At 43.4% G+C, this 24,756-nt stretch overlaps 1 protein-coding gene across 1 annotated transcript; it reads right to left on the bottom strand.

Annotated features, from left to right (window-relative positions):
* Positions 1-953: 953 nt before the first annotated feature.
* grp (serine/threonine-protein kinase grp) lies at positions 954-24,102 on the bottom strand. The gene is made up of 15 exons (XM_077668857.1): positions 23,970-24,102; positions 23,547-23,600; positions 23,187-23,255; positions 23,012-23,108; positions 22,291-22,414; positions 22,100-22,164; positions 20,160-20,229; positions 19,023-19,208; positions 17,274-17,378; positions 14,543-14,641; positions 14,382-14,472; positions 12,358-12,544; positions 7,591-7,722; positions 1,452-1,553; positions 954-1,360 (listed from the first exon to the last, which is right to left on the bottom strand). Coding segments are annotated over exons 1-15 (1,500 nt in total). The 5' UTR covers positions 23,972-24,102; the 3' UTR covers positions 954-1,243.
* Positions 24,103-24,756: the final 654 nt, after the last annotated feature.

The following is a 24,756-nucleotide window of genomic DNA, read 5'->3' as shown; positions in this document are numbered from 1 at the left end:
GCCACAATCGAATTTACGAATGTCGGCGCGGTATACGATCGCTGCCGAGTATTTAGGAATTTTAGAATATTCGGAAATTCTCGAATATCAATTTCTCTAATACAAATATGAACGGAATATGAAACAAATTTGATTTATATTCAAAATTTCGAATATTCGCACACCCCTTTCTTTTGTGTTTGTGTGTGACAAGCCTCACATGAGTAAAAAATGTACAGCTTTTCGGGTTAAGCCATTCTTGTTCTTTTTGTGTACCAGACTCAAGCTGTGGTGTGTACAAAATTTGCAAAGGTGTCAGTAAACTGCAAATAACAAGTGGAACAGGTACAAATTTATGGGCGAGAAGCAGAGGCAACAAAATGCGGCATAAGTCTCCTTGCTCTCTAGTAAAGGCCACCAGAGTTGTCGTCCCATCAATCACTAAATTCCATTGCTCGAGTGCACTTTTGATCAAATTTTTATTACTGATTTCAGCTATACTGGCCTTATACTGAACTTAGGATTTTTGAGCTGTTTACGATAACAAGGCTATACCGCATGAGACATAATAAACACCGCACCGCATTGTATCCATATTTCATTAAACCAAGGTTGATATGAGTTTGTTCCAACCAAGGTTTTTTTTTTAGTTTGCAAATGCATTATGTTGTTTCCAGTAACATCTAAAGCCGTCAATTTCAAGGTGTCATGATACAAAAGAAAAAAGTGGAAGAATCGAAAGTTGTACAAATAAAATCTGTGCTTCATCTTGACAGAAGACAGTCGTGAAAGTTTTCACTCGAATGGCTGCCTTTTCACTGCACATTTACCCAATGCTTAAGCAGGCTCCAAGAATGCAAGCTGACTACTTTGAGGAAGTAAGATTTTTTTTTTTTTTACCTGCACTTGCATCTTGTGAACACGCTACCACATCATGTATAAGCAATGCTACAATATCACGACTGCAATTCACAATGTTCTGAATAAATGCTTTTACTGCACTACTATCCTTTGAACATCACGAAACATCATGCACAAGTTTAAAAGATAAGAAGGCACTTTTAATGTCCAGCAGGCCTCTAGCTACACAGGATTGGAACATGCTCAATTAAAAGACGGAATCCGTCATCACTACACTATTATACACTCCACACAAATGTACAATTTCAGGTAAGAATGTAGGAATCGTACAGCAGGCACAATTGGCACATTTCGAGATTCTGCCAGCCCTATCCCTGCACAGTGCTCTAAACTATGACGTGGGTCAGGGAATGCTGTTGGTGGCCACGGCTATGGGCCAGCTAACAGGACCCTTGGCGATAAGCTCAGACAGGTGGTTCCTTATGATAACAAAGTGCTTCTTGAACTCCAAACCATCACCCTGAAACAAAGGCACGTAATCATTAAAAAACCTGAACGAAAGCAGTCCACACAAGGCAGTAGCACATAATTGCTATCAACAGTATACTTACACGAGACAGCCTGAAGTCCACCAGGATCTTTGCACTCATCTCAATCAGGCTTGCCTTGAAGACCAGCTGTGCTTTGCGTTTGTCTAGTGTAGTAACTGTGATCTGCAAAGGGATAAAAAGAAAAAGCATAACAAGCACTTTCTAATGGATGGTTTACCTGACATGACTCGGCGTCTGCATCCAGCCTGCCTGTTGACGCTGTGCACCACTCCGATCCACTTTGTTTCAAGGCTCCCATTGAATCTCATTTCATTTGAACGCTCAGCCCACCCCTCATGAATGCAATGAGGCATTCAAGGTACATTAATACAGTAAAACCTCGTTAATTCGAAATCGCTTAATTCGAACTTCCGGTTAATTCGAACTGACGGCCGGGTCCCGGCAAAGCCCTGTGTATTTCAATGAGTCAAAACTCCCGATAATTCGAATATGCCGGTATCCACGTCGGTTAATTCGAACTAGGCGCCGATGGCTGGCATTGCTCCTCGCATATAGAAGTCACCTCGTAGCAAATACAATGCGCTGAAAATTTTAAAAAATGCAGAATGATGAGAAAAAAAATAAGCCAGCACGCATGTCAGCACGCACGAGGTGAGACGTGAATTTCGTTGCCCGAACCAACCCTCCGGTGCATGCCGTAGCAGGTTTTCGCTGCCGGAGCGTCGAAGCATTGGCTTGTCTATTTTTGGCTGACGCGCGGTCACGCGGGTAGCCACCCTATTGCGGGCGCCGCCTATGCTCCGGCCACGGTGGCTCCGGCGCAAGCCGTTGCAGCAGGTCAACTAAAGGACTACCTTGTCGATTACTCGCTCAGCGATGTGTTCAATGCAGATGAAACCGCGCTTTATTTTAAGTTGCTGCCGAACAAGACTGTCAGTTACAAAGGCGACACGTGTTCAGGCGGGAAGAGAAGCAAGGAAAGAGTGACGGTGTTGGTGTGCGCAAACGCGACTGGCACGGAACGGTGCCGCTTGCTAGTTATAGGCAAAGCAGCGAAGCCTCGCTGCTTTAAAGGTCTAAAAACTCTCCCTGTTGATTATACTTTCAACAAAGTCGTGAATGACGCGAGCAATTTTCACGGATTGGCTGCGCACACTCGGCAGGAAGTTCGCGGCACAGAACAGGAATGTTCTGTTGTTCGTCGACAACTGTTCAGCCCATTGCGACATCAGCGAACTGAAGGCGATCCGTCTGGCATTTCTGCCGAAAAACACTACGGCTGTGCTGCAGCCTATGGACCTTGGGGTTATTAAAAACCTCAAAACACTGTACAGGCGCCACCTCCTATAGCGGATTCTTGTGTGTATGGACAGCGGCAAATCGTACGACGTCAATCTCCTCGGAGCCTGCCACATGCTGGCAACATCGTGGAATGCTGTCAAGGCGGACACAGTCGCGAACTGTTATCGAAAGTGCGGCTTCATTGAAGGCCCAGAAGCCTGCAGCACGGCAGAGCTGGATGCTCAGTGTGATGACTCCGTCGCGCTGCACCCTGCCTACGCTGCTTTATCGGAGGGTGTTGACTTCCAGAGCTTCGTAGATGTTGACAGCGGCGTGGAGACATCGGGGCCATTAAACGATGCCGAGATTATTGAAGCGGCCTGCGGTGACCAGATGCCGCACAACTCGGGCGCGGCGAGCACAGCTGACAGCGACGACGAGTCCGACGGAGGCGACGATCCATTGCCACCCCCGAGTGCATGTGAAACAGCGTCAGCACTCGATCTGGCTGCGCGCTACTTCTCCGCCGATGATAATTCGGACGCTGCGTTGGAGCTGTTGGGCAAGTTGCAGACGATGCTTCGAGTCACGGCAAAGAAAACGAAAACAAATGCGCATCACCGATTATTTTTCTCTTTGATATGCTTTGCCAATCTCCTGTTAATAAACATGTTTTTGAAGCATAGTGTCATATTTAATCATTAAGCTTGCTGCTTACGCGAATGCATTTTGATGTTAGCTCCAACCGCATAAACAAATTAACTTTATTTCCTTCGACATTCGGGCTCTATGATTTTAATTCGTGCAATTGCCCGCCGCAAATGTGTAGTAGCGCGTAGTAAGAGATAACAATCTCAGATATGCCTGTTTTAGCTTCGGCCCGTGCTGCCGGGCGTGAAGGCCGCTTTTTTTAGCGCCCGCTCGTTAATTCAAACTCCGCTTAATTCGAACAATTTTCCGGTCCCCCTCGAGTTCGAATTAACGAGGTTTTACTGTAGTTTAGTTTAGTTAGTTTATGGAGTTTAACGTCCCAAAGCGACTTAAGCTATGAGGAACGTCGTAGTGAAGGGCTCCGGAAATTTCGACCACCTGGGGTTTTTTAACGTGGACTGACATCGCACAGTACACGGACCTCTAGAATTTCGCCTCCACCGAAATTCGACCACCGCGGCCAGGATCGAACCCGCATCTTCCGGGTCAGCAGCCGAGCGCCATAACCATTGAGCCACCGCAGCGGCGAGGTACATTAATAATAAATAAATTCCCTGGATTACTTGCATGAAAAGACACAAAGCATAATTTACAGGAATTGAGACATCAAATAACGAAAATTTGCTAAAGATTTTTGGTACAGCATGCAGACAAGGTGCAGTGTGCGAATATAGTTAATTTTCAAGAACACATTTCATCCCTAAGGCTGACCATGCAGTGTGGCGTAAAAGCCAAGAAAGAAAAAATAAACATGCCAAAGAAAAATAAAAGAACTGACAAAATAAAAATAAACTGCGGTGACACCTGAATCACATGGACAAAAGCAATTTCACTTCCTAGAAATGACAAGTGCTAGCAGATGTGTCATGATAGAGTTGTAATGATGAATTTTGCTCCTTGTTTTCATACTTGCTCATGGATATTAAAAAAAGAAGAGAAGTTCAATATACATCAGTGTCATACCAAGGCCCTGAGTTTCACGTGATTCCGCAAAAAAATCATGGATTCAAGCATTTTTTGCAGAATTTTGTGCTAGCAGCCACATTCTTTTAGATGCTATTGTGGTCATGAAGATCAGTATAAGAGCTACAGAATGATGGTAAAATGATGATTTTTATCACATATGCATGAATATAATGTGAGGATTAAAAAAACATTATCACGGTTATAATGTAATTTCAAACTGTTCAGGCCGACCAAAGCAGAGGACCACTTCCTCCAAAAAACGCTGACGGCGCACTAAAGTAAGGAAACAGCAGATGTGGCGTCAGTATTTAGGATTCAATGCTTCAGGTGCGTGCACCACAATCGAGTGAAGCCAAGCCCCTGACACATTAATGCACATAGACTCCCATGCAGCAGCAGTCAACACCATGCCGCCATTACTCTTTTCGAGCTGCCCAGTCCTGCCCTGCTTTGCTCTTCCATACTCAACTCTTTTAGTGCCTTCTCTTTCCCAACGATACGCACCGCCCTTCTTCCCATACCAACAGCCACCATCTCCTTTGCACGTGTACGCCACATGCTTTGCCCAAAGGTCATTAAAAAGCTGGCTTCCCCTACTGCCTCCCAAGTCTGGTGGCAAAGGGCACTTCAACTAGTACCCTGAAAAGCTATAAAAGAAAAAAAATTCACACTACATGTCCATGGCTCCAGACATAATGCAAGGTGCATTCTAAAGGATTATTTGATGTTCCCCATAGAACTTTACTGATTCTTGTTCTCCATTCGCGGAATTGAAATTTTCCACTGCGGAAAATTGAGGGCCTTAGTCATGGCATTTAATGTGACTGCCACTTCTGAACACACAAAAGTAAGCAGGAAAACACGAAAGTAAGTAGTAGTGCATTTACATTTTGGTACAAAATGAAAGAACAGCCACTGAAAAGCTGCAGTTTTAGAAGCAAAACTGTAGGCCCCCAAGTTCACTTGGAAGACCATGCACAGATTAAAAAAGCAGCATTGCAGAAAATATTTACAGCCATGCTACCTTAAATTGAGCAATGTCTAATGAAACCAGCACGCTTGCAACCATGCAAGCACTACCAGAATAACACTATGCTCTCAACTTTAATGAGCTGAGAGAAGCAACCCCGCTGGACAAACCATGTAAGCATGAAATGACGACAGATGAACTCGCACTGTGAGGCAACGACTGCAAACATAGCAGCTGTGCACCACTGTGCAACTTAATAATGCAATATTGGCTGTGAGCTGTTTTCTTGAGCAGCAGCAAGACAATACAGTAGAATCTTGATATCGAGGAGGGAAAAATGATCACATCATTCAAAACAAACAACATCCATACACAGAAGCCCAAGACACGCATTTATGCACATCTGTTTAGAGCTGAAAATTTACTTATGGCCACGCAGCCACAGTTTACTACTTGCAGTGTATACTGTGCGAATGGCGATCGCAGTGTCAGCAATGTGCAGGCAGTGATAATTGCTCAAAGGTGTGGTTGTGGCTCGCCCATTCGTATCATTTGTAACGGCACGGGAGCATGAGCATGTTCAAAACATCCGAAATTCTGCTCACTGAAATCCAGGCAGGGAATTTTACAAATTCGAGTATCATGCAGATTCTACTATATTTTGCAGCTGACAAAAGTTGGATAGCAATGAAATAACAGTAATCGAGAGGGGTTCAATGGTCTTACCCAACTCAATCCTTAGTAAGAATGCAAGGGCCTTGATGTTTAGCTCGATTTCCTAAACCTGCTTGTGTCAGTCATTTCTAGATTTTTGTCTTTGTTACACAATTTATCATATGTCTAGCTCAGGGGCGCATACTTGTCTACATTTTCCAAACAACGCTTCAAATGCGAATTGGTCTTTAATTGTGTCATTAATTTTGAGTCATATAGCTATCACACCAACTTGCCCAGCTTTTGATCACTGCATAAGAATTATAGACACATGCAAGTGATCAGAAAAAATTCACACGACCTGTCAGTGAAACAGCCGCTGCCACTGACAGGTTCAGATCATGCGACCAAGTGGAATGACCCAATCCATTAACCTGTCAGTGGAACAGCCGCTGCCACTGACAGGTTCAGATCATGCGACCAAGTGGAATGACCCAATCCATTAACCACCCCGTGATAGGCCGTGCCCCACCTCCCCCATTTCAATTCAATCCAGCAATCATAGTGCGATTGGCAACCACAGTACAGTTTAATAGTACAGTACAGTTTAGATATAACGATCAAATTCTTCAGATTTATCAATTCTCCCACTGTAGTGGCACAGGCAGGGGCTTAATTGTCTACATTCTTTTTAGGCTGCCCCACCATACTTTTTGTCCCTATATAAAGAAACATATAGAAAGATGAAATGATTGGCAAAATAAGAGATACAATGATAGGATTCTGGCCGCCCGGAAGGTGTTTACCAACAAAATGTTGCAAAGTTTGATAAAAAAATTAAATAATTTGACGAAAATGAAGCAAAACTTCTCAAATGGACTGGCATGGCAAAATCCGTGAGGGTGCTTTGCACACAGTCTTGGGAACCAAGCACTATCATCGTCGCAATCGCTGGAGAAAGAAGGCAAGAGCTTGCTTGGCTGCCGTCGCGCAACGCTTTCACACACAAATGTAGTTTCCACCTATTTGTGCGCTCGCAAACTAAGCAAGGTAATATCTCTGAACCTACCTCCCCCATCGTCCCCCACTTTTGTAATTAACAATTTACTTTCTTTTTTTAAAGTAATAGCTTTTCTTAGCATGTTCCCCCGTTTTGCACTGTCCACAGCGTGTCAAGGTGCTGAGCACGATAACATCACTGCGTGTTTATCTTTTGACCGGAGATCCTGTGGGGGTTGCTCACTCAGCAAACTTGGCAGAGCGTCATGACGCTGTGCGCCCTCGAAAGGGGCGCCGGTAGTGATGGCTACATGCAAGGGGGAATACATGGGCAAGTTAACTTTTTTTTTGCTGGTCATGATAGAACGATCCGATTTCCCGGTTTTCTCAATATCGTTTTCAGTGGACTGCACTATGTGTATCCCTCTCATCAGCTGTCGCCTCCCATCCTCTTCCCATCCCCACAATTCCTCTTCCTCCCCTCTCGACAATGGAGGGGGATTTCACTCTCCACTTTGGCTCCTGCCAAGCAAGGCTTCACACGCCAATGCCACTGGTGGATATTTTTCACAATAATGGGTGTTCTAATGCTAATGCATTAAAATAAAATGCACTTACCTGTCCAAAGGAGTTAGTTTTCCAAGCATAACCCAGACGCTCAAAGAGCGACTTGAGCTCCTCAAGAGTCTGTTGAGCATCAGTGGTGACAAAGAACCTGGTCATTCGCTTCACTAGCTTCTGAAGTGGTGTCTGGAAAAAAGAAAGGTGAGTGTATAAGCATGTCATCACCACCATTAGCCAAATTATGTCCAGTGCCGAGCACAGACCTCCCCCAATTCTCTTCAATTATCCAAGTCCTGCACCAGACATGCCTACCTGCCCCAGCAAACTTCCACATTTTCACGTGACGGCGACAACGCCGTGAACAATGAATGAGCAGACTGAAGGGACGCTGAAAACTAATTTTTTATTCGGCTGACTTGTACCCACAAAAAAACTGAACTCATTGGCAGTGAAAAGAACAAGCTTGCTGAGCGGTTATCGAAGGACGGAATCACTGCCGCTCTAGACAGCGCTCAATTTAAAACAGGCAAAGAACTTTTGAGATAAGGTGTGAATAGTGTATAATAATCTCATAAAACATGGAAGTGCTTGCACAGTGTCCTGAACATTTGAGATAAATCTGGTCTCATCTCGTGTCAGAAACAAAGTGATAAAGCCGCATGTCATTGGCTTTGAGCACTAACAAAAAAATACTACAAAGCTTCGTGCACCAATATCTCATTCTACACTTGATCTTCAGTTGCCCCTGGCTATGTTTTCTTTCCCTCGGGTTTCTTGCCCTTCCTGCCTAAAAAATATACCTGGCGCAAAAACAGGGAACTCGTACCTATTTTGAGGATTCACGAAGAAAACATGCACAACGCTGGACAGCTACAATGCACAAGGAACTGCGATATGAGCAATTTGAGCGAGGAAGCAAAATAAATGGAAGAAAAGAAACCATGTTGATTTGGCTAAACTATGTTTCTGCAGTTATCTTGAAGCTACCACTACACATCAAGAGAGATCTTCATTACTGCTTAAAATAGATGCCCGGTTCTCAGGACCACACTGATGAACAGCATATTTCAGAAATGCTATAACATTAGAGAGTTAGCGCAGTGGAGACGTACTAGCGTAGACGTATATACTGGATTACCAGACACCAGCTGCACATGCACAGTCGCCGCACCTGGCCCCACCCATGTGTAACAGTATAGGTAATGCTAATATGTCTTCGGTATGCTAAGCTGCTCTATTATCACATAGTGTTAATGTGTTTGCAGACTCTTTGGTTTCAAAGGAAATAAGGAGGCAGTGCTGGCAGAGAAGCCCTTGTATCACCCAAAATATAGTTCAATATAGCCATTTCTAGGCACTAGCAAGTGATTTAAAAAAAGACACACTGACCCTAACTTTGTGCTTGAAGTTTAAGGGCACAGAGGAGATCCATAGAAAAAAAAATTAACAGATAATTACGATAGTTGGTAATGAGAAATTTGAGAGCAGCTCTTCACGCGCCACCCGCCACCACTGACAGGTGGCTTTTGGTGCGTTACTCTGCTAGCCACCCTCCCGGATCTTCCCTTGGCAGACACCTTCAGTGTGTCCATTCCTCCGCTATCGCCATGATAGGAGGCGTTTCGTTCTACTGTTACCTGCCAACACACCACCTGTCACATGCCTACACATACCACCTGTCAGGTGGCGTGTTACGCTGACACCGATAACGCGAAATGGCCGCCTAAGAGCTGCATTCTAAAAAAGGGCATCAGCCCACAATCTAGCCTTTAGTAATGACCTCCTGGCTTTGAAATTTGGCTGCTCAGCTCAGGGTCACAGTATCAAATTCCAGCTATGGCCCCTGCATGATGTCAGCGTACGTTAAAGAATCTCAGGTGGTCCAATTAAATTAGATGCCTTCCACTGCGGTGCTCCTCATTACCCGTATATAGTTTTTGGATGTAAACTTAACGATGCACAGTAATTCATTCACTGTGGGCACAGGAATTTGCTTCCACTGCTCAATACTACATCAAAGACAATGCAAAAATTTCATATTCAAATTTTTGAGCACAGCTCTTAGGCGCCCATTCCTCCGTTGAGCATCGCTGTCTGCCTCAGAGCAACTGAGCAAACGAGTGTATCAGAGGAAAAAAAGAGAACAAATGCAGAGCGCAGCGGAGGAGGAAAGACTGCAATAGCAAAGAGAGCGGAGGAGGGAACGGCGGAAGCGTGAAGAGTACAAAAGAGTAGCATGCACCATCGCTTGCTCGTAGATGACGTCACCAATAAGGTATGCGCACAGCGCTCGCAAATGATTGCACTACTATGAGATGGTTGGCAACTATGGAGCCTGCATCGAGTGCCCCCGGCTCGCTCGGACTACAGAAAAAGCGAAGAGAGCGCAAGGAGGAAAGTGGAGAAGGAGGAAACAGTGGCAACGTGAAGAGCAGAAAAGAGTAGCACGCTGGTCGTTCGCCGGAGGCAAGGCTCATTGGTGGCAGAACGAGGTGCACGCTGCCCAAGTCAAAACAAAGAGTCGCCTCCATTCGGCACTGCGTATTCCGCATGTGGTCGCCTACGGTTCAAGTACCGCAGCAGCTGCGCTCAAAAATCTCATTACCGAGAAGTGTAATCATTGGCTAGTTTTTCTTTTTATATATTTTTATTTCTCTGAATGACGCACACATCACAGCATAATTACCTGTCCATAGAGCCCCACAGATTGCTTCCTGAAAGCTTTCTGAGAGTACAAGGAGACATATGGGCAAGTAGCAAAGGTAAGCAATGCTTAAAATATTTTCTTATGACTAGAAAGTACAACAACCGAGCTTGACATACTTTCGGAACCTACTGGCAATTTTCATGACTTAGAGGGGGCACCTCAGTCTCTCCAATGTGGCGGCGCAATAGGGGACTGCTTCTGGGCTAACCTAGGTAGAATTATGCCCATTTTAAAATTCCACGATAAACTCGCTTTTGTTTGTCAATGGCGGCTACCTGGTGTGAGTCCCTATTTTGTTGCCCGCCAGTGTGACAGGACTAAACGAGAGACAAAGAAATAGCTGTCTGGCATGTGAAAACAGCTGGTGCGAATGCCATTTGGTGGACGGTGGACGCACATTTCCAGAGAATTTAAAATTAACATCAACGCTGGTGACTTGTATAACAGGTGAATGGCAAAACTAGAAGCGAAATTTTTTGTACTTCGCATCACAGGTGAGGAAGACTCGGCAACTGTCAAGCTGCTTGCACAGAAAACAAACTAGAAACATTCCAACTGTAGCACGTGTTGCAACTACTAAAGCTGCCCTGTTTTGCTTTATTTTCATGCTTGAAAATTTGAATGACCACACGCTGCTTTAGATACGAATATAGATTCTTAATCGTGTGTACAAGGAGGGCGAGAACAATACAAGATCACCTTCCTTACACAATATTTTCTTGGACTAACAGTGCCTTGTGCTTTCTGCTTCAGAAGAGCGTGTTGTCGGGCAAGTTGGCTTTGCATGATATATAAGAAGTTAGCGCAAAACTTAGACGAAGACAGAGAAGAAACACACAAGACGACAGACGAGCAGTGCATGGAAAGCACGCAATAAATGTTATAATATAATCTTCCTGTCCAATTCTATTTGGTTCTTACTACCTGCCTGAGTGCATGTTTCCAGTCACAGTGAAGGTATGGGACAATAACAATGAAAAAGAACTGGAATGAAATGGAGTTCCAAAAAGTCACTAAACCATCCCCCCCCCCCCCTTTCGTGGGTAGCAAATCATGATACATGCACGCTGGAATAACGCCTGGAATTACAGGGGCAACATGCACAAAACTCCTCACACTTCCGTTAGTCGTGTATGCTCAGCAATGGTTGTTTAAGCAAATATCACCTCGTATTTACATAGGTCCACTCAAAGCACCTCTTTAAAAGTAAAGGCTCTGTGCCTGATAAGAACCGCAGTGTCACGGTTCTGCAAGTGCTCCGCTACACAGTGCACAAACGTCCTGATCACAAGCTCTCTCTGAATTACTGGTACCAGAAAAGTCACAATAACACTTACTGCCACTTCTATCTTATCAGCATGCAAACATTCACATAACAGAGCTCCCAAGACACATTTTCACAGCAAAACTCTGACAACGTTTGAGTGAGACAGCGAACCCTTCGCGCAACGGAGCAAACGGCATGGTTGTGCGCAGATCCTTCTTAATCTAGTTAACAGTGCCACCGCAGTGTGGTGTTGGTTTCATGAAAATTGCCAATAACAAGCGGCATGAGCATAATGCATGAAAGAAGGCTCAGAAATATACATCTTTACTGGCCTACAAAACACTAGATGCTATGATGCGCTTGGCACACAAAACATTTGGGTGCTGACAGTGTGGTACAACAAAAGGTGCAGTGCATGCGAGGGAGCCCTCTGAATGAGAGATGGAACGCAGTAGAGAAGGCGTAACAAAACTTGCGAGACATCAGAGACATGCAAGGAGAGTTTTGGACCCACATTATCAATACCATTGTTGTATTTTCCTAGTTGCGAATGCTGGTTGCTGAGACCCTAACTCACATAAATAAAAACTTCTGCACAGAGGTAATGTGGTATTGTTAAATAAGGAACATTGCTGAACAATACATTGCACTCCAACATTGCTAGTGCCGCATGCAATGTTTACAACAAAATTAAAATAAAAGTGCGACCTCTAAATCTGATGAGTCTCCTCCTTTAAGCACTTCCTTATCCTATCCATTCCCGCCACATGCAAGTAAACACCCACGAAAGTTCTGGGCATCTTGCTAAGAGAAATGAGCAATCAGTCTGTGCAGTCAGGCTGCTCACCTGTGAAGAGCCTTGTGTGCCCAGCGTCTGTGTGCTAAGCAGCATGTCATCCAGTTGTGCTGGCTGAGAGAAGCTAATAATGTGCTGGGCCAACACCTCAGTAGCAGGAGCCAGCTCCTGCCCGGGTTCTTCCAACCTGCGCACTGGGTCTGGCTGGGAGCTTGAAAGCCGGGTGATGGTGTCGTCCCTGCAACACAACCAAAAATAAGACAGCGGTTAGTGCTAAAACAAGAAACATGCCACCTCAGCATAGCCTGATGCAATCTAAAGGCGTTTAATTCAGACTTAAACCACCAAACAGATCTGTTTTCAGTGAAAGCCGAATCTCTATCAATGGAACACAGCAATGCATCGATATAGGACAACTTTAAATACTCCTCACTGAGCTTTTAACTATATAAGTACAGTGGAGTCCCTTTAGGATCAACTCTAGCTGAGCTGAATTTTCTGAAATGCTGACATGGATGCAATGTAAAAAAGAAAAAAAAAATAAAGCAGGCAGGGTTTAGTTCTATTTGGCACCGACCTATTAACATGTGCACATTGAGGACAATTATATTCAATTATCGTTCTTGGGAGAAATTGATTCTCTGTCTATTTCTAGCTATGTTGACGTCTGGGTGGCAGAAAAAGATGTAATGCCCTGCAGGGCCCTTCGGGGTACTCAAAATAAATTTATTACCAATAAAACTGAATTTAAAAATCTTCCCACCAGTCAATTCATACCCATGACAACATTAACGAAAAGGATGAGTTTTCATAGTTTTAAAGTGAATGGCGGTGTAGCGCAGTCTCTGGGATCCGCACCCCCAATTCGGTGTTGATGCATGCATTTCACTTGCAAAATCAGCCAGTGGTGACGAAACCTATTTCTTTTTTTGGTCTATTCAAGCTTATCAAAGCTCTTAGGTGAGAGTGATCTGTGTGGTTAGAATATACCCTATTTGTTCTCAGTGTCCCTCTAACATGAAATTCAACGGTGCAACCACCACTATCATCCCACAGCAACAAGTAAATGAAGAGTGTGTTCAACTGCTTTTTTGTGAAAATAATGAGTACGCAATAAAGGCAGAAGAAATATAAAAGTCAAAAGCATATTTGGAAGGCTTAGTGCAGTTGCTCTTTCAGCCATGTGCTTATGAGCAATAGTAGACAACTGAAGATGGCCTTTGCAGGTGACATGCAAATAAGCCCATTATGCCAATTAAACCCGGCAATGGTTTCATAAAGAAATTGAGAATCTCTGGAAAACGTTCTGCAATGAGACATAAAAGTACCTGTAACAAAAAGGCTAGAACTCACTAGAACTGGTTTTCAAAGAAACCTAGTAGCGAGTTTTCTGCTTTTCAAGAGTTTTCACAAGAAAGTAAGTGCGTTCACTATACAAATAAACAGTAATTCTGACCACTTGGGGTACTGCAACATGCCTTGAAATCTCAGCACCTGAGCATTTTTTGCATTTCCCTCCCATTTAATGTGGCTGCCATGGTTTGGTTCGAATCAGTGAACTTTTCCTCCACAAACACAACAGCTACTGATCCATCTTAGCAGTCAATATGAACATATGACTTAATGGTCGACTCCAGGCACTGTGTGGCATTTCTGAACACATTTTTCAGAGCACTTAAATGTTTCCATGCGAGCTCCTTATTTATGCTTCTCATTCCTGGTTCATTAACACTGCCACCAAGATGCATTTCCACAACCACGATTTCTCACACAATACTGTTCAGTTGAACTTTTGATGAGCTAAAGGGATTCACCAAGTTTAATACACAAAAGATGTGTTTGAACTTTCAATAGCATAATTTTGCTTAAGGGGCAACTCCACAAGTTTTTGAATATTTTGAGTTGATAGTCACACCACATTCCTGTCCTCAGTGCCCCTTTAAAGAGTCATTTTGCTTTGGAACTGCCATTCACTGCTGTGGCCAGAAACTGAACCCCCAGTATCATACTCAGCATTCATGCTTGCAAGCTAACAATTTTGCATATAAGTAAAAAGAGAAAGGTAAGATAAATACCTGGTTGTGTCGCCTGCCTGGCCTATGTCAAAGCAACTCTTCTTGCGTGTGAAAGAATCTCCACTGCTGGCCAGCCACTTGGAATTCGTGCCTGAAGTCAAGGGGTGCCGTATAAGGCAATGAGCCGCATAAATTCCCAAAATACTCAGAGCAGCACTTACTTTTGGACTTGAGATGTTTCTTCATCCACTGGTGATTTTTGATTTGTTCTATTGTGTACCTTTTGCCAGGACTTGGCATGAGTATCTTCCGAAGCAAGGCTGCAAATACAGCAGCCAAGGACGCATTGCATCAAGAAATTTGACCTTGCCACATAATGCTGGAAATTCAACTGTACAAAAAAGAAATGCTTTGAAACTCCGCTTGTGAACACATTAGGATTCTACCAATGGCAGACAGCATATACTGTAGTTACACGATTATCCATCGACTTCAATGTAGCTCGACCCCCCTCATATTGCAAGTCAGGGGGGGAAATAAAAAAAAGAGATGGGCATGCCCGTAGGCACTCATCCAGCGAAATCCTGCACTTCGCAAACAATTGCCTCCCAACTTCACCTGGTGCAGCTGAAAATTTTGCCTCGCTGCAGCCGCCACATCTGTATCACCTCTTCTGAAACGTCGAACTTGTGGCCCAGCGCACAGTTTTTGATTTCTTCGGCTTAAGAGGGGACATTGGTCTTAAATTATCAGAGATATTGTAATGAAATTAGGTGTGTATATGAATTTCTTCCTCCTGTTTTCAGAAATATGATTAGTTTCATTACATTACGATTAGTTCCCATATTATGAGAAAATAATTGAAGTACCTATTTAGGCACTTTCTTACGAGTCATTAAGATAAGACACTTTCCATTAAACTTTTTAAGGTTCCAATTATGCAGCTGCAGCCAAAGTCCGGCCATATGAAGCTATGCTATTTGTACTGTTATTGAGGTACATCAACATATAAAAATTTTCAGTTATATCGAAGCACCATTTCATGAAATATATCTAGGCGGCATTATTGTTCTTAAAATTTGATACGTTCAACTCACCCACAAGAAAAAAATAGCACAGCTCCAGAGCATAGTTCTTTCTGCATTCAATAATACAAGAGCAATTGAAACTGCACAATAATGACATAACAAAAACTTCCGTAAGGCTAGTCATATTTGCAAAAACTCGAAGTTGAAAAAAGTGCATTTTAAGTGCGTGCGCCGGTCAATCAGAGGTCATTCCAGAGGCCTCAGAAAAATGGCAAAATGTAGACGTTCCAAGAGGATTTCACAGTAGTGAGTAATACTAGGAGCTTGAGAAAGCCAGCTTTTGAACAAGACGAAGATGGCGGCCATCGGAGACGCAGTTGCGGGAAGCGACAGGCACGAAGGTCTGCCGGCATTTGCTCCCTCAACCACTCTGCCCACTTCCGGTCTCTTAGCATTACACCTATCATTTTGCTTTCCATAGCTCGCTTAATTGTCCTTCATTTAAGCTAAACCCTTTTCGTTAGCCTCTACGTTTCTGCCCCATAGGTGAGTACCAGTAAGATACAGCTGTTGTATACTTTTTTCTTGAGGGATATCGCTAAGCTGCTATTCATGATCTGACAGAACCCGCCATATGCGCTCCACCCCATTCTTATCCTTCTAGTTATTTCCCTCTCATGATCCGGATCAGCTGTCACTACCTGCCCTAAGTAGACGTATTCCCTTACCACTTCCAGCACCTCGCTGCCAGCTGTGAACTGCTGTTTCCTTGCAAGACTTAAATATTACTTTGGTTTTCTGCATGCTAATTTTTAGACCCACCGTTCTGCTTTGCCTGTGCGGAATAGCCGAACGATACTGGGTACAGCCGTGGAGCAAACATCAAAATTGTAACCACGCCGTAGCGTCCCCAATGTTTCGTTTGTCTAGCATTTATTGATACAATGCCATGCCTTGGTTTCAATTGTAAGTTGACCTCCAAACTTTGGATGTTCAAATTAAAAAAAAACACAGGTTGACTTATAATTGTGAAAATATGGTAATAACTACCGTGGTGGTTCAGTTGTATTGGCACTCGGCGGCTGATCCAAAGGTTGCGGGTTCGATCCCAGCTATGGTGGCTGTATTTTCAAGCACACTAAATACAGAACGCCTGTATGCTGTGCAATGTCAGCACATGTTAAAGAACCCCAGGTGGTCTAAATTAATCTGGAGTCCTCCACTACAGTGTCTCTAATGGCTCAAGTGTAGCTTCAAAACATTAAACCCCCCAATTTACATTTTACACGCTGCATGTAACCTGTATTAACTAAAGTTTAAAATTTATATTTATACTGCTTAATTTTATATGAATAAAACTGAAATGGAATGGTTCGCAATCACCTACTGCACAGGAGGGTAGTGTTTATTTCTGAACTCATGGGTAAATTAGTCGGGACTGCTTTACTTATGAACCAGTATAAGGTATGCCTGTTAAGTCAATCAGAAATCCACTGAACCCAACTAAGTGACAGCTCCAGAACTAAATGACTGCCTGGTCTACACCACAGCCAGCCACAGGTCACCAAGAATAAACACAATGACATCTCATAACTGCGATACCAGCCCACAAATGCCAGCCTTCAGCCCATCTACAGCATGCAGTACCGCTATGAAAGCTTCCACGCACCAAGGCAAACATTTCTAGTAGCACAAAAAGCATAACACACTGTTTTCACACAGAATAAAGAACATACTATAAAACCATAGGACGGGCAGCCAGAAAGCATGAACAGCAGACAAAACAGCCAATCCTTGCACCTGTGCAACACCACTACTGCTGTGTGGTGCATCTTCCATGTGCAAGTCGAATCCGGATTATTTTTGGAATCAGCAAGGTTACCCATCGAAGCACTAGCTGAGACACAATAAACATAGCACTCACACAAAACTGCATTATCCAGTTTTGACCATGGAGGCACAGTGATCTTGCACTCCTTCCAATCTTTGTACTCTGTACAACTGGCAGAAGGCTTGTCCCAAGGCAGTTCTGGGAAAAGAGAACATGAGAGAAAGCACGAAAGGGAAAAGAAGTGAATGAGTAACCAGACAAGTTCCTTCAGCAAAATTAAGGTTTAACGCTTGACCAAGTCCACATCTTAATGATTGTATCGAAGATGGGTTACATAATCACAAATAATATGTGGTGAAAACTTTCACAGGAGTCCTCAAAATATGATGTATCCACAGCTCGCAACGCTGGTAGGCACACCATGCACTTTATTTAGACAGCATTACATGATTTAAAACTTAAAGGTGCACTAAAGAGGATTCTAAGCTCGTCTTTTCACCACGGGAATTCGATCTGCAACCTCTGAGCATTCTTAGAAACAGGATTATAGTCCTGTGTGGCTGATTTCCCTATTAAATCAAACTAAACGTCCCGGGTCAGTCAATGCATGGAGTGCCTTTCAGCCAGCCGCATGGTGGCTTGCAGCTCTGCCATCGGCGGAGTTATACAAACCAATCGACGAAAGCAAAGGATTCTCGCGCATTTTTATTTCCGTGGGCCTAATTGGCGGCTATGTAGTCTGTGACTGAAACTCTTTATTCTCGGAAACCTAAAAAGCCAAAATAAAAGTGAAGCAAAGCCGCCACGCGACTGGCTGAAAGGAACTGTATGCGTTGGCCGACTCCTCTTCTCGGAGGAGAGTTCAAAAAAAAGGAGTGAGCCGGGACGTTTAATTTGATTTATCAGGAAAATCTGCCGCACAGGACAATAATTCGGTGTTTCTAAGAACGCTCGGAGCGTGCAGATCGAGTTCCCACGGTAAAAAGACTAGCTCAGATTCCTCTTCGGTGCACCTTTGAGTAGGAAGATCACACCGTTCCATTCTGTGTTTTTATTCTATTCCTACGCAATATATTTTGTCACAACAGTTGCGTCATAACACAGTGCCAAGGGTTGTCAAGAACATAATGCATTCAAAGAAGCGACACCATCAATGGGACTGACAACTGCGGCCCTGCGTCATCCAGTGAACACAATGATGGCAGCATTGTCTCACCATAACAGCCACTGTTCAGGCAGCAGCTTTAATGCCAAAAGCCAGTTACAGGGAGTAACAGCTGGAACAGAATGTGCAGCTGCCATCATGGTGCAGGGGCAAGTGTGCCACAGTAATGTGCACATCTTTAACTGATCATCAGCTCAGCCCACTGCAGGACAAAGGCCTCTCTAATCGATCTGCAAATTAACCATGTTTTGCGCAAGCTGTGGTCAGCATATCCCTACCAACCTGATTCTCTGTTGCCCCATTTGCCTTCCCTTGTGATCCACTCCATTACCCCAAACAAACATCAGAAATCTGATCTCTGCAGTGCGTGTTCTGCCCATGCCCATTTCCCATTGATTTCACCTGGGATATTCTAAATGGCATTTGTTCACTAACCCAATCTGCTCTCATCCTGTCTTTCAACCTTACCCCTATTATTTTCGCTCCCAATGGTAGCTCACTGCACTCCCCACAACATGGCTTTTCATTAGCCTGCAAGTTTCTGCCCCATAAGTGACTACAGGCAAGGTACAACCATTCCATACTTACTTCTCCTCAGCTTAAATATAACCAAATCAACAGCAGTGGAATTACAGTGTACCAGTGATGAGCCTAAAGCATGATAGAGTGGCACTCACCGCCCCCCAGCAGAGCAACAAGGATGACACCACAGCTCCAGATGTCAGCAGGCTCAGCATGGTACTGCCTGACAAGCACTTCGGGAGCAATGTACGGCAATGTGCCACACCTTTTGACAAGTAGCCGCTCTTCTCCCCGAAACCTGAACACAGTGGCCAGGCCAAAGTCTGAGATCTTGACATTATCTGCAAAGGCAACAGCAAATTTGCAAAACGAGTTCTACCACAGACAGTGATCTTATGACATGTGCTTAGGCCAAGTGAAAGCCATCACTCATTATATATCACAGTTTGTAGGGTATTCCAGAATGCCAACATGCCAAGCAGGTTCTCATATTGCAATAAAAATTGCAAGTGATTTGCTTCCTTGGCCTGGCTCTACATTTCTGGCAGTAGTTGAAAAAGCACAACACTTCTGCACTCTATTTGACACAGCTATACCATTTCCGCAAAACTGAAGTTGCATGATCGCCACCAACGAAGTGCATCACATTAGTAGGACCTTGCAACTATTGCGGAGGAAATGGTAGGCACTCGACTGGCTAATTAAGACAGAGCGGTATTCTGTGTGTTTCGTCAAACAGTAATTGATTGCACAACAGCAAGAAAATAGCACTGCCCAAAATTTTTAGTGTATACACCTTTTCTAATCTGTCCTTCTGGGTGTGGCCATATTGGCACTGAGCTATGGCAGCAGCATTCTGATTGGTGGATTTCATACAGGCAGCTCACTAGGTATGCACAGCACAGTCCAGAATGCACACAAGCTGAACCAAGTTGTGAACAGCGAATAGTCACAGACTGACTTACAGCACTGCACTAAACTTTTTGTTCAGGCAGCTGCCATAGAAGCAACATTTCTGAAAACAAAAGCACACAAGGCTGCTGATATTTACAGTCAATAATAATTTCATTAACAAAAAACTCCCAGACTCTCTGCTCCCCTCTGGTGAAAAGGAGTGATGGCAATTGAAGTACAAAGTCAATAAAGACATCTCTCAAAAGCAAGGGCATTACAAGATACAAGAGGATTCACCATTGGCATCCAGCAGGATATTTTCGGGCTTCAATTGAAGTACAAAGTCAATAAAGACATCTCTCAAAAGCAAGGGCATTACAAGATACAAGAGGATTCACCATTGGCATCCAGCAGGATATTTTCGGGCTTCAGGTCCCGGTGTGCAACACCCTTTGAATGGAGGTACTCCTAAAAGATGCGGAAAGGCAAGCAATGCAAGCTTTTACACTACCTTTGATATCAAACAATTAGAAGCCCAAGTTTAAACCACAATATAACCACAGATTTATTGGAACATAAGGAGGAACATTACAAATGGAGCTTAAACAAGCTAAACATGTGTCTTTTGACACTATTTGGAGTTATACATGCATGCTCAAATAGCTGTTAACAATGACAATAACATGCGAAAGTATAACTTCTAGCTCAACAACTTACACCTACTGCCTACAAACCAGTTTCTCAAAATTAGCAACAGAAAAAGAGGCGTTACTATTTATGCGAGTTTCTCAAAGAGCACTTCATTCTTCACAGGAATATAAGAAAGCATGAGCTTCGGATTTAGCGTGCCCAGTGTTTGACCAAAAAAGTGGATTTGGCCATGGAATCACAGCTGAGCCATTATTAATGCTATTATATATATCCAAATAACAACTAAAATGCAAAAAACACTTTCTACAGCCACAAAACTAGCATACTCCTGAATTTCACAAGTGTACCTTCTGAAAGTTTCCCCCAAGATGAGTCTTATTTCTGCAACTGCATCCATGCTTAGGCCATTTACTTGCTAAACCAAATATGAAGTTTGCAATCATAAAGGTAATCGAATGAAACTTCATGACTCAACAGGCTCTATGAATGAGATGCCCTCTTTAATCAAGTAATTACTACTGCAACTAAGCACAGCCTACAGGCGCTACAGCTCGGGGACTGTAGTAAATACTAGCATTTTCTACAAGCCCATACAACATGGCCTTTGAGCTTTCACTTGGCCTCCAACTGCTAGAACAATCACGCACAAAATAACTGCTGAATCCAGACAAACGAAACACTTAAAGGACTAGAAACACCTAATTTTGGTGGCATAATATTTCAAATGATGCATTATACATTGGAATGCAAGGATTGCAGTGCTGTATTGGCCCATGACCTCAATATAATTTGTAATTGCACTTCTCTCATGCGCTTTCGGTTTCAGTTTCATGAACTGAACAATGGTTGTGATAAGCAGCTAGCATTTAGGTCATGTAAGGCATAGAAAAAACAGCGATATAATAGCTGATACATAGTTTTATTTTACTACAACACTCAAGACAGCCTGCTTCAAGAGCTGGAATGACAACCAATGACTAATAAGGCATTATATTAGTTTTTTTTTTCCATGCCTCAAGTGACCTAAACGACAACTTCACATCACAGCCATCATTCAGTTGATGAAACCAAAACCAAAACAGCATCAGGAAAAAATTTAATTATAAATTATTTAGCAGTTGTAGGTGAATAACAAGGGGTGATTCACGTATGCTAACATCCAACGTATCCTTGGAAAGAAGAAGACATGCAAGCAAAAATTTGGTGTCTATACTCCTTCAAGACAACTCGACAATAGCTACAATGAATGCAAAGAGGAGATCAAGCAAGGATCAATTTGAGAAGGCGCACGTCTACCAATTACTTTCTCTATGGCCTTTAAAATAACTTTTTTCCATTAATTTTGACCATCAGCCACACAGCTTTCAAATCAGTGTGTGTAGACATAGGGCAAAGGATAACAAGAAAGCGAGCTGATTACAAAGTGGTACAGCATGAATCTCACTAACATACTTACTTTGGCTTGTTACTGCAGTTCAAATCAGGACTGCGACAGCAGCTGAAGGCAAACAAGGTGCTGAAACGATGCCTTGTTTACGTTTCATTGCCGTCCTATGCCCACTTCACTTTTCTGTTCTTTCACTAGCATAAACCTGTGTTAAACCTGTCTTAAGTATTGGATAATTTAAGATGTGAGTCACAGAAGCACAAATTAAGCGTGACTGAAGAGCAAAGAAGACTATCTTACCACTCCAGATATAATTTGCCTGAAATATCTCTGTGCATCGCCCTGATCCACACCACAGTCAGGCTCTATACAGAAGAGAAAAACAGGGTCATTGCTAAGCGCACATCAAAAACAGAAATTGAAAAGCATAAAAAATGGAAAGCTGGGTACAAGATGCAAAACGCAAAGCAAATAAAACGCAATGATCTTACCTATTCTATCAAACAGTTCACCACCCGACGCATACTCGAGGAAAATATACTGGTGATTCCCATCTTTTCGGTGACCATAATACTTAATGATGTTTTCATGGTTAAGCATTCGATGAACACATATCTGAAAACAATGCGAGGAAAAAAGTTCATGAGCAAGGAAAACAGTACCAAGCATGAAAAAAGGGCGCAGCTAGCTCTATACAGACAAAAAAACAATTTGTGCTGTAGTTCTGTCCAGACATAACAAAAGGCACTCTCAGTAACGTCTCAGGCCAAACAACTGCCACTGAATTTCTTTGACAATAAAGTCGTCCTAACTGCTTGAGATGTAATGACCATAATATCAGAACCGTACTGCAACAAGTCTTGATACAAATTTTTACGCTACATATCAGAACATAAAAAACTCAAGAAATTACATTACTCTGCTTCGGCAGAACTCTCGACACTTTGAAAAAAAAAAACTGACTGCTCTTGAGCGAGTTCGGCGACAACAAACCTAGCTGAGCCACAACAGTCATATCAACACCACAAAGCAAGAAACATACATTTTATGATGGTATGTACTAGTACTGGTGCGACCGAAAAGCTTGTGGTGCTGTTCATACATTCACAAAGGGGCATACAGCACTGGTCACACCCTGTCTACAGAACTCTAGCAGCAGTTACTGTTCCATCAGGATGAACAGATAGAAACTGATGAAACAGACAGCCTTACCTCTTTCCTGAAGTTTTCTGCTGCCTCCGGATGGTCGCTATTCAAAACTTTGACAGCAACTGCTTCCTGAGTTGTTCTGTTAACTAGGAGTTTGACCCTGAAACAAGGCACAAATCAGCGTCAGTCTCGCGCCACTGAAACGCCAGCTGGGGAGCAAGAGTAGGCTGTCACTTACTCGCCGTAGGCACCTTCGCCTAGCACTTGCGTTAAATCCCAGCCCTCCACGAACTCGCGCTTCATTGTGCTGGAAAAGAAATAATCTCGCACGTTACCAAAAATAAGGCCAACAGTTGAGGGATCGTGAGTTAAGCAATGTTTTAAATCAACAGCCCCGCCTTTTTGCTATGCCAAAACAGCGAAAGCACCGAAGCATGAGCGATAGATAATCGCATAAATTCCGCAATCTCTTCCGCAGAACTTGTCCAGCATACCAAACACCCCGTGCGAACAGGAGTAAAACGACGGAAAAAGCTGAAACAAAGAGGCCTCAAAGGAAGATTTAAGCAACAACTACAAACGAAAATGCAAGGCCCACCTCGTGGAAGGTGACGCGGGACATGCCATGGGCTGCGCACCAGGAGTCAGGCCCCTGTCAAGACGTTTGCAAGCTTATGTTAGTGGAACAGCCGGCCCTAAAACCTGTCTGGACTCGTGCAACGGCGGCTGACAGCTCACGGGTCACTTTCACTTGAAACAAAGCTAATACTAAGCAACTTATGCCCCTTATTCACTCGCTGTTTCACGCAGCAGACCGAAAAAAATAATAGCCCAATGTCGAACGGCAAAAGAAATCAAGGTAATAAACCCAGTGACACCTCATTCAAGTGAGCACTCCCCACCGACATTCCGAATGCCGACACAAGGGGACCAAGCGCTCCTTAACAGCGGCACAAGATCAAAGCCGAAGACATAAAGATAAGCGCATATTTGCGATGAAGTAAAGTCTAGTGCAACTTACATGGCGTCTTGTGCTTTGTCATGCAATCTTGCACACGAGCACAATTCAAATTTCTCGTTTCATTGGAAAAGTAACTAGTGTTGCATTCGGAGCACATGGACAGGGAAAAGCGCGCGAAAAATGTCGATGGCCATATAACTTGTTGCCTTGACATGAAATAACTACATAAAGCGTGAACAAAAACATTCAACCTGTAAACCTTTTCAAGAAAACAGAGCTTATTTTTTTCTGCCAGTAGCTCTTATTAGAGGTTCAGCTTTCTTAAGCACACTTTACCAGCTTGACTTAGATTTCGGTTTCGACTGAAACAGAACTGACGTTTTACTTTTCATCTGAATCGCAATTACACGCATGCACTTGACATTGAAACTTGACAGGACGAGTTACGACCAATGGAAAGTTGCTTTGGTTACAAGCTTCTCGAAAGCGCCTGTGTTTTGGCGCGATGAAGCCAAAATTTTGAAATTCTATAAACTGATATGGATATTACTTACGGTGGGCTACACGCTTTTCAGTTATTAAGGAGCCTAACAGTAATAGTTAAAAGTTAACTAGTCAATATTAGTTAACCAGCTTGGTGGTTAGCACAGCTATAGCTGTATTCTGATGGACCGTACATGCCGCACCGCTGACAATGCTATGCGAAAGAAGCGTTCCTCTTACTCAAAAAGCCTATCTTTTAAAGTTGTGTAAAGTCTTAGGTGAAATACCCTGTGTATTTCGAGCTGCAGCGTCGTAAGGCAAAGTAACTTTATCCCACTTTGCTTGGGGAGAGCGGTCATACCCC

Source organism: Amblyomma americanum, chromosome 6, assembly GCF_052857255.1.
Source record: "Amblyomma americanum isolate KBUSLIRL-KWMA chromosome 6, ASM5285725v1, whole genome shotgun sequence".
NCBI lineage: Eukaryota > Metazoa > Arthropoda > Arachnida > Ixodida > Ixodidae > Amblyomma > Amblyomma americanum.
This window is presented reverse-complemented; position numbering and strand designations above follow the sequence as displayed.